The sequence below is a fragment of the Pteropus vampyrus genome, unplaced genomic scaffold (assembly GCF_000151845.1).
Source record: "Pteropus vampyrus isolate Shadow unplaced genomic scaffold, Pvam_2.0 Scaffold556, whole genome shotgun sequence".
In the NCBI taxonomy this organism is placed as follows: Eukaryota; Metazoa; Chordata; class Mammalia; order Chiroptera; family Pteropodidae; genus Pteropus; species Pteropus vampyrus.
In genome coordinates this window covers 715,723-726,456 of record NW_011889337.1, presented here as the reverse complement: position 1 = coordinate 726,456, position 10,734 = coordinate 715,723, and the positions used below count along the sequence as shown (strand labels likewise).

The 10,734-nt window shown below is 49.8% G+C and overlaps 1 protein-coding gene across 1 annotated transcript in view; it reads right to left on the bottom strand.

Moving 5' to 3' along the window:
- Nucleotides 1–970: 970 nt before the first annotated feature.
- The window catches only part of GABRQ (gamma-aminobutyric acid type A receptor theta subunit), a 16,777-nt gene continuing 7,013 nt past the window's right edge, over nucleotides 971–10,734 (bottom strand). The window contains exons 3-9 of the mRNA XM_011384040.1: nucleotides 8,470–8,537; nucleotides 6,960–7,180; nucleotides 5,279–5,361; nucleotides 4,672–4,809; nucleotides 3,993–4,145; nucleotides 2,486–2,736; nucleotides 971–1,741 (exon numbers count right to left, since the gene is read on the bottom strand). Of these exons, the coding sequence (XP_011382342.1) occupies nucleotides 971–1,741; nucleotides 2,486–2,736; nucleotides 3,993–4,145; nucleotides 4,672–4,809; nucleotides 5,279–5,361; nucleotides 6,960–7,180; nucleotides 8,470–8,537 (1,685 nt within the window). The remainder of the gene's footprint in view (nucleotides 1,742–2,485; nucleotides 2,737–3,992; nucleotides 4,146–4,671; nucleotides 4,810–5,278; nucleotides 5,362–6,959; nucleotides 7,181–8,469; nucleotides 8,538–10,734) is intronic.

The window sequence follows — 10,734 nt, the reverse complement described above, 5'->3', positions numbered from 1 at the left end:
CACTAGACAAACAGAAAGGATTAGTATATATAGATTCACGACACTTGTTCGTCCGCTATTCTAGATCAGATGGCAAAGCAGCGAGTCGGAACCGAGCGCTTGCTCTGTGACTAGTGATCAGCTCGGTATCCGACTTAGATGTACCAAGTCCCTTTTGTCAAGCATTCCGAAGTGGAAATATAGACGAGAGAATTCCAGTCCCTCCCAAGACACCAGTTCAATCTGGGTCATGTCCAAGCACACGTCACTCACCTCCCCCGTACCCCCCCAGCTCCTGCTGGGAACACACACTCACTTGCCCTGACATCTTGCTCAGCACCCCTGACTACCCATCTACATTCCACTCCCAACCCCACACCACAACACCACACTCAAAATACAAAAAAAAAATACTGGGGAAAAGGCACTTTCAAAATTCCTCAAGTTCCCTAGAAGCCAGTCCCCTGCCCTTCCAAGCCCAACGTAGCTTGACTTTTCCCCCTTAAAACCCTAAGCAGCAGGTGAGCAAGGAACATAATCCCTATGAGGAAAAAAAAAAAAGAAGAAAAAAATAATGAAAAAGAAAATCTAACACCTCAGGGGGCCAGAAAAGCCGCCGGAAATGTTTGTGCGCGGGGCTCAGCTCCTTCCCCCGTCAGCCAACCGGGCGCCTTTTCTGTCTTCTCAACATTTCCAGAGGCTTCTCTGTGCTTGTCAGCTGTTAGAAGTCTTTGAAAAGGGGAGTCTTTTAGCAGAAAAGGAAAATCAGTGAGCGATCTACCTCCGACTCCTCCTCAACCTCTCTCCTCCTCGCCAGAACACCTCCTTTCCAGCTACTCCCCACCTTGCGTTGATAAAAAAAAAAAAGGGAACCGATCCGACTGCTGAACTAACCAAAAATAAAACGAAAAAAGAAAAGGCAAAACCAAACCGAAAGAGACTGTGAAAGGAACACAGCCCAGTGGCCTTGCTGCTCTGGGGCGCTACGGGACTAAATGACATTCTTCCCCCAGTAAACAATGTTGAACAGCACAAAGGCCAGAGGGAAGAGGACCTGGCACCACCTGTCGATATTAGGGATGTAGCGAGGGCGAAAGATCTTGTGCACAAGCCTCCTGCCACAGGACTGCCCAGGGCTCGGGGGAGAGCTATCATCAGAACCGAAATCACTATCCTTCTCTTCATCAAAGGCCCTGAAACTATCACGCTCCCAGCTGCTGTCATCGCCATCATCGTCGCGATGGAGATTCTTCTCAACGTCAGGGTGGTCGCGCTTAACGTTGACTCTTCTCGATATGTTAAAGACGTCATCGAGCTTCTTAGGGCCACTGATCGTTTTACGCGCAGCAGACTTCTGGCGGCGGTCAAACAGATGCCTCCAATCGCGGTCGTGGCTCTTATCCAAGCTGATGCTCTCTCTAGGGTCGTCTGCGTCACGGGTCCCAGCACGGCCACGTTCTTCGGCACGCCTGAAGACGTTAACGGGACGAACTTCGCTACTGTCATCGACGTCGCTGTCGTAAATATCACACTGAGGCACGCACTGGTCTGAGCTGGAGGACAGATCATTCAGGCTTTCTTCGGTGGCCAGCCGGCACCGGCGGGAGGTAGAAGACAGCGAGCTGAAGCTTTCCGAGGAGGCCAGCGGGGCCCGCTTGGAGATGGAGCTCAGAGAGCTGAGGTTTTCTGGGCTCGCCAGGCGGGCCCGCACCGGTCCGGAGTGAGAAGAGCTGCTTTCGTGTTCGATGGTAACCTGGTCATTCTTTGAGGAGGCAAGTGGAGAGGGACTCATGAAACGGGCAGATCCGAATCCTACGTGAATGAGCACTTTTGGGGAGGGGGGGCCCTTCCTCATCAGCGCTTGCAATGTGATTGGCGATCTCTTCCCCTGACAGAATCACCTCTTCCCTGGGGTCTCCGGGGTGCGAGGGGCTGAGGAGCAGGACCCGAGAGGCTGTTGTCATGTAAGGGAGGGCCCTGGTGGCTGCCGAGCCCGTGCGTCCCTGGACAGCTGCCTCCTCTGCAGTGCTGTGCGGGCGGACAGGGTGAGGCCACCCCAGGTAGGTGGGACCGGGCTCCCTGTGAAGGAGGGCGGGGTGCTGGACAGCAGCTAATGCCTCGCAGGGCTTTGGGAGTTGGAAGAGCAAAGGAAGGAGGGGCAGGCCAGCCTCTCTGGTGTCTGCCTTTTCCTTTCAGCCTCTCTGTGTTCCCTTTCCCGCTGACTGCAGCGTCTGCCCTGGGAAGCCTGCTAAGTGGACTGGGTTTGAAGGCCAAAGGTCTGAAGAAATCTAGCTCTGCCACATACTAGCCTCGTGACCTTGGACAGACTGATCCCTATACGGGAGTGATGATAAATTCTACTTCTTTGTTATCTGTAGTGAGGGGGAGGGACGCATGCACACGTGTGTGTTTATTAAACGAACTACTAAGAAGTGTGAAAGGGTCAAGTGCTAAGCTTAGGCTTAAAGAGGCACTCGGGGAAAGCTGATCAGTTAAAAAGGCAAACCTTTGGCCCCGCCCCCCGGTAGCGATAGCGGGCCATGATTCTTCGGGCTCTCCTGCGTTGCTTGTAAAGGCGCCGGGACCCTCTGCGGCCGTAGAAGACATAGTTGATGTAGACGTATTCCAGCAAGGACAGGAACACGAAGAAGAAGCATACAACCATGTAGATGTCGATGGCTTTGATGCAGGAAAACTGGGGGAGTTTATTCTGCAGATGTGAGTTGATGGTGTTCAGGATGAGCATTGAAGTCAGACCTATAAACAAGACGGAGCAGGTTAGTCTCCTCAGGTGGCTGCAGCTCTTGGCAAGCCATCGCGCCCATATCCTACAGGAAGGGAGCAAAGGCCATCTGAAGGGATTCAGCTCTCTAGGCCTGGGGCCGTGGCTCAGGTGTTCTCTGCTCCTCGGTCCCCACCTTCACGCCCAGCCTGCGCATCGATGTTCCTGTGACTTCCCGCTGCTCTTAGGACCAAGTCCAAACCTCCAGCTGTGGTTTCACAGTGACTGACATCTCAGCCCCATTCTGCCCTATTAATGGCCTTTTCCCCTCTGGCCTTGCGGTCCCTGGGCTTTCTTAAATGAGATCACGTCCCTAGAAAGGGTTTGGGAGCCCTAAAACATTACACAAATATAAAAGTTTAGTGTAGCACGTGCTCCTAAAGGAGGCTGAGGACTCTGCCCCAGAGATGAAGGAGAAACCAGACTTGGACACGCTGCATTCTTCAGGGTGGAGCCAGATAAACTTAGGAGCTGACTTTTTAGGCCCCTTCTTGGTACTGCTCAAAAACTTTTAATGCTCCCCATCGCTTAGACATGACGTTCCAACTGGAATTTTAAGGTCCTTCCAACTCATCTCAGCCTTGCTTCCTGCCACTCTCCCCACTTCCCCAGCTCCCGCCCCAAGCACCCAGCGACTTAGCCCCATGTTAGGGCCCCTGTGCCTTTACTCAAGCTATTTCCTATTTTAGGGAACGCCAAGTCTTGTGCCTCCTATGAGTCTTCGAAAAACCCAGTTGGCACAACACTTCCTTGGTGCGATTTTAGCCAACGAGACCTGGGTCGCTTCCTCCTCTGGGCTCCAATGGCATCTGTCTCAGCACTGCCCTAAACACTCATCAAAGGCAGCTCCTGTGGAAGTTCTCCGCCGCCTGGTAGGGAATTTGGATACGCTGCTTCGTCAACGTTTGTTTTATTGCATTTCTGATCTATGTTTATGACTGACTTCTCCATTCATTTATGTATCCAGAAAACAATGAATTCTGGTACTTCGGGCCCAACATACCAAGATCCCAGCCCTGAGTTGTTTTTTTTTTTCACTCCTGTCTCCAACACTGGCCTCTCTGATGGAGACTGGCCCGAGTACCTGTCCGAATGCCTGTGGGGCTGTCCCCGTCTCGTTTGCTTGCCTGTGCAGTCACACTGCTCCCCGTACTCTTCCCTTCCTCTCAACTTTTTTTCTGAGCTAGGTGGCCCAAGTTCCTTTCTGGGATGGGGGTGGGGGAGGACGTACCGACTGTCACCCTGGCTACAGGGCATTCATAGTTCATCCAAAATGATACCCAAGAGGCAGCAGTGGTGAGGACAGTGGGCCAGTAGACCTGCACGAGGTAGCTGAAAATCTCCCTCTGGACCAGGAACTTCAGTGTCAGGCGCTCGTAGGAACCTGGCAAGGAGACATGCTGGTGTCAGGGCTGTGGGGGTTTTCGGTGTGAAGTACAGGACGGAGGAGCAGAAACCGATGGGCCGTTCAGCCTCTGCTACTCCAGAGCCTGGGCAGTCTGCAGACCTAACCCCATTTGCTGCCTTAAGGCCAGTGACAATGGCATCTGTCAGGAGGCCTGTATGGCACAGCAAGTCTGCTCTCTCCTTCCTTCCTCTATGTCAACTGAAGTTTTGAAAAGGGACAGACATGAGATGTTTCAAAGCTACGCATCGATGGAGGGTGAGGGGCTGGCCCGAGAGGACACCGTTTTTATCAAGAGGACGGACTCTTTGCGCTGGCGGAGTCAGTGCTGACCACGTGCTTCCACGCGTTTCTTAACTTGCAGAGAGTGAGCCCTTGGGACTTTATAAAGGAGGTTTTGGAAGGTTCCAGAACCAGAAAGAAATAGGCAAGGAGGCATCCCCAGGACGTTACCAGGGTAACAAAGGAGATAAGAGACAGGGGGCAAAGAAATGGTGAGACCCACCTGTGTAGAAAAGCACCTGCTTGTTAGACATCGTCTTCCCCAGGAAGCTGAACTGAGGGATATGTAGGTCCTCGGTCCCCTGGATGGCGTTCTCATGGCCTTCCCAGTACAACACGATGTCGTCGACCGTGTAGCCATCTGGGACACGGAGGGAAACAGTGTCAGTCAGTCTCAGGAAGCAGGCACGGGCAGAGTTCGCAGCAGTGCATTCTGTGGAACCTCCAAAGAAAGGTTGGGACCCTGCACTTTTGGGAGTTCAGTTCCTTTGTGTTTCGCTGAGTCTGAGCATGTAGGAGGGGGACACTTGGAAACAGAACTCCCAGTTTGGGGTTTGTCAGCCAGGAAGGAGAGCAAGTGAAGAGATGGGGTCCGAGGCACGAGCTTGTGCAGTTTCCCCATGGGACTATTGACACCTTGTAAAGGCCACTTTTCCCCAGATGTCATGTACATGTCTGTCTGTCTGTCTGTCTGTCAAAGAGAGAGAGAAAGCGGAAAGGTGAAAGTAGGGGAGATGTGGGGGTCCCTCTCTCACTGTCAAGTGTGCCTTTGCTTTCCCGATGGCTGCGACTCCAGGTGGGGACGCAGGGGCCATGGGAGGTACACGTACAGCTCTCCACCTCCAACTTGCAGGTATGCTTGTCCATAGGGAATTTTTCCAGATTCATAAAACAAGCCGCCGTGGTGGTGAGTCTGCAAAGGAAAAGCGAGAGGGAGGGAGAAGCAAGTCAGGCCAGGCGAGCCGCCACCCCGAACACCGCAGGCAGAGGCGCCCCAAGGACTGAGCCGCCCAGCACCTTCCCATACTTCCTGCGCTGGAGCCGGGCCCTCCCTCCCTCCCTCCTTCCCTCTCTTCTTTCTTTCCTTCCTTCCTGGTGGAAAAATGAGTTGCAGTTGTGTAGGGAAGAGAGGAAAATTGCATGTGACAAAAAATACCGAGAGATCTCCCAGGACTTAAACAAAGAACGCGTGTGGCATGGCAGGACACCTCAGGGTGCAGAGGCAGAAAGGGGACTTTCTTGCTGAGCAAGCAGCAAGGCTGTCGAGAGGTAATGGTGCCACACTGAAGCCGCCGAAGCCCGAGGTCTGCTGCCAAGTGCTCGTATGCAGTGCTCAGGGCGGATGTCAGCAGGGGCGCAGGCTTGTCTCTGCCCATGGGAGCTGCTGCCATCTGTGTGTCTGCCTGTGAGCATACCGAGGCCTAGCAAGATGCCAGCATATACAGAGGAAGGATTCACATATCTGAGGTGGGCCATGGGGCGTTGGGCCATCCATATGTTGTTGGGTTCCTAAGAGGAATCTGATGTGAGGTCTCAGAGAAGCTGGGGAAGCGGTTAAGAGGAAAATTCCCAGCGCCCTCTACAGCCTCAGCTGGGAGGCTCTGCCACGTACTTCATCCTGCCCTTCCCAGCTGCTAACCCCAGCCGAGTCCCTTTCAATCCTTGGAGTGACTGCCATTTGGCACAGTGCGTAGGGGGTGTGCGCACGTGCATGTGTTTCTCTCCCTTCTATGCGTCCTTCATGCAGGCCCCCTCTAAATGACACAAGTGTGAGCAGTGTCCCGCTCCCTGCGAGCTTTGTTGTTCTGACTCCAGTGACTCAGTCCATGGGAAAGCGGACGGAGAAAGCAGAAGGGAGCAGGGAGCAGAGAGGAAGCCCCCTAGAGAAAGAGGGACCCACACACAGAGCTGAACCCTGGCAGCTACCTGTTGGAGAAGTATTCGGAGCTAAATTTATCTGTTACACTTTGTAAGAGATGACGCTGTGAGGGGGAGCCTTGGTGGCCGTCTGCTGTTATCAACAGGACAGCGAGAAGTTCCAACACGCACGTTCCGTGTGTATACACAGCCACATACTGCACACCTCTGGGCCCCTACGTGATGCACATGTGACCAATGGCACAGATCGGTCCTCTCCCTCACTGCGTGGGCTTCGGCATTTATGTCTCTCTCCCTCAACGCATGGCAGAGAAGAGACACCAAGATAAATGACAGAAAGTACACAATACTTAGGCAGAGGGAGAATCGAGGAGGATTTCTTGACAAACAGGGCATTCGAGTTAGGGATCGAAAGATGGCCAGCGTTCAGACTCATGGAAAAGGTCACTTGTGGACAGAAGCAACGGCAGGAGACAGGCCAGCCAAGGGTGGCTATGGGAAACCGGCGAGGGTGAGTGAGGGCGCAGCGCAAGCTGTGCGACCTTCTGTGTGTCCCTTGGAGTGCGCTCCTGGGACACGTGGTGGGAAGAAGGAAGCCTACCAGGACGGTCCCCAGGCCCCTGGAGAACTCACCGGATGCCATACCGCACCGTCCCATCTGGATGAAGCTGAAACATGCGATTCTCCACAGTCATGTCATGCACAAAACTATCCTTGCTATTTAGAAAGTAGCAGTCGGGGACCCACAACTTCTCCAAGAGGCGATAGTCGAGAGTCAGGTTCTGGTCGGTCTCATGGTATGCTAAACGTGGATCTTTCCAGGTCTGATAAAAAAACATCGTGATGGTATAGTCCTGGCGAGAGAAAGGTAAATCCCAATTGTAAGCGAGGCTGTCCAGCCGTCCACCGTCAGAAGGCGTGTGTGCACAGGTGTACGAAATACATCATATACATGAGTAATGACACACATGTAAGGATGTGAAATAATGATAAAATGAACCGCATGTAACTAAAATCCAGTTAAGAAATAGAACATTACCAATAATTTTCAAGCTTCAATATATCCCCTTCCAGAACCTATTCCCCACGGTAACTGTGATCTCAGATTTCAATGATGATAATGCCCTGGTTTCTTGTTAGAGTTTTATTGTGTATGTACATATTTCTCAGAAACGTACTGGTTAGTTGGACCTATTTTAAGATTTTTTTTTCCCAAATGGAATCATACTCTACATATTCATAATTTTCTTCTTTTACTCAACATATATTTGTGATATTCACTCAGGTCGATGTAATTAAAATTTGTTCACTTCATTGCTTGCATATCGGATAATATTCTCTTATATGGATATACTGTCTATAACACTGTGTCAACACACCATAAACACCAAAATCACAATGAAAAAAAACAAAAAACAAAAAAACGGAAGCAAGTTCCACTTTACAGCACCGCCAGGAGCAGACGAGCGTTTCTTACGCTCCCACTTCGCCAACAGTGGTCTTGTCTGACTTGAATTTTGCCGTTCTGATGGGCATGTAATGGGTTCTCACTGTGGTCCCGTTTGGCATTTTTCTGATTAATAATGTCGAGCATCTTTTCATATGTTTATCTACTACTTGGTTTCCTTCACAATAGTGAAGTTCCTGTTTAGATTTTCTGATCATTTTTATTGCTTTTTAAATATTCTTATTAACTCACAGGAATTATGCGTATTTTTAACATCGGTCCGCTCTTTTGTAAATATGTTGGTCCACCGACTTATCTTTTCACATTTACTATACTGATTTATTTTTTGCAAAACAGAAGTTACAGAAGTTTTGCCTAAACAGAATTTTATCATAGTTGAAGTTACCAGTATTTAATTTTATGGTTTGTATTTTGATGTCTTTTTAAAGAAGTCTTTAGCTACTGTAAAGGTGCGAAGACAGTATCCTATATTATCTTTTAAGAACTTCCTAAGAATTTCAACTTTTGGGTCCAGAATCTATCTGGATTTATTTATTTTTTATTCCAAGTGGCTCTAGTTTCCAAAACCTGTGTTCCCCCATGTGGGCCCTGTTACAGGTCACAACTGGAGTTGGCTTATGATCCTGCCCCTTGTCTCATGTACTCTGTCCCCATGGCTGGGGCTGACACACTTACCATTGTCGCTTCTGAGATCTGTTCAATACTGGAGACGTACATAGATATTCCCACGGGCAAAGGGGCACCTACAACACAGGAAGACACTGTTACATGCAGGGCAGGGTAAAGGGGAAGAGTGTGGACTCAGGAGCCGGACCACCTGGGTTTGAACCCCATTTGGACACTTACTAGCTGTGTGACCTTGAGTAAGTTACCTAACCTCTCTGAGCCTTAGTTTCCTCATGGGTAAAATGGAGATCATTACAGCGCTGATCTCACTTAATGCAGGCCAAGCACTTAAGGCAGGGCCTGGCCCAATGACACACTGGAAAGAAGGAGCGGGGGCAAAATCAAGAAAAAATAAGGCGCTGAAGTACTCTTCTCAATGTCTTCCCGATAAAAACTCAGAGGAGTGAGCCCCAAAATGAGCTAAGATTCGTGGTGTGTGAGAGCGTGTTTGTGTCAGTGTATTCACGTGCAGGTGAAGGTGTCAGTGTGCACGTGTGTGTGTGAGCATGTCTGTGAGAGAATGTGAGCAAGGTTTTGTGCTTGAGTATGTTGTGGGAGTAAATGTGTGTGCATGTGCGTGCGTATCGGCATGTCGTATGGGAGTGAATCTATGACTGCATTCGTGTGCAAGCAAGTGTGCTTGTCTGTGAGTGAATGCGTGAATGTACATGAGTTCGTTAAGGTGCAAAGGAATGTATCAGCATGGGGGTATTCGAGAGCTCGTCTCTGTATGTGAGCGTGTCCATGTGTGTGGATCTGTGTGTATTCACAGGTGAGTGCATGAACGTCTGTATGATTGCATACATTGCATGTGAGTAAATGAGAAAGCACACGTGAGCATGTAGGCATGTTGGTGTGGGGAAGTGTATGTATGAATGTGTTCGTGTGCAAGTGAATATGTGAGCATCTTTGTACTCACGAGTTTGTGTGTGAGTTAATTTGTACTTTCATGCATGTGAGCACGTTTGTGAGTAAATGTATGACCACGTATGAGTGGATGTATGTTTGCATATTTAAATACTTATATGTTTTTGAGGGAGTGAATGAGAATGTGTGAGTGTACTCTGTGAGTGAACATGCGGGTTGTCTGTGTGAGCCTGTTTACACGTCAGTGTATCTGTCAGCATGTCCATGTGAGTGAATACATGGTCACGTTTGTGTGTAAAGTTGTGTTTACATTGAGTGTATGTTTGTGTGTGACCATGTTAAGTGCATGTGAGTTGTTGTTTGTGAGTGAATGAGAATGTAACTGAACTCGAGTGTGTGACTGAGCATGTTCGTTGTGTGAATATGTCAGTGTGCTTGTGTGACCTTGTTCATATTCAAGTGAGAAGTGAACACTCACATGCCCACACTTATCACTTATGTAGATGAGTGTACAAGCCTGAGTGTATGTAAGCACGCTCCTGTGCTTCTGTACGTGTGAGCACGTCTGCAGCATTTGTGAGTGGATGTGCAAGTGAATCCACGAGCACATCCATGTATGTTCGTGTCACTGTACAGATGAATGAATGTGTTTGCATGTGAGCATGCTCATGTACGAGCCTGTTTGTGCACAAATATGTTAATGTGGGGATACGTGTACGTGAGCTGATGCATGTTCATGTGCATGAATACCCTAGCATGTCCGTGAGTAGCTGTGGATGTTCATGTGCGTGTACCCGTATGTGAATTCATGAGTGTGTTCACGTGAGTTAGTACACACGAAAGGTGTTTGTGTTGATGTACGGCTGGATGTGTGAGTGCGTCTCTGCCCCCGGCTGTCTTTTTCAGGCCTAGGTGTTAGTTAGCACTGCCCACTCAAATGTGAGCAAAGATGTGAAAATCCGTAGTAAACTAGAAGGGGCTGTGGAAAAATACATTTTTATTGTTTCCGCATTGGCTCAAAGCTGCCCCCTAACCAGCCCTACAGCTAAGCCTTTATTCTATGCATATTACGTCACACTGCTGCTATGGAAACACGCATGACGCTTGCAGTTCACCTGCTGGCTGCAGAGAAGACTGACTGCTCAGAAGCTGAACTGCAAAGAAATGTATCATTCCCACCCCAATGCTTCAAAAAGCAAAGTGCTCCTGGGAATCAGCATATGAATGGCTGCTGATAAGTAAATGGGACTCTGTGGGGATCCAGCCCCAAAGCTGGCATTCAGGGCTATTGTGAATGATCCCCAACAAAGTGCTATGTAGTGACAGGAGTTTCTAGAAAGGCAGTTCTTTATTACAGCCTTTCGGACCCCCTACATGCCTTTAGAAGGCAGAAACTGCGCGAGGCAG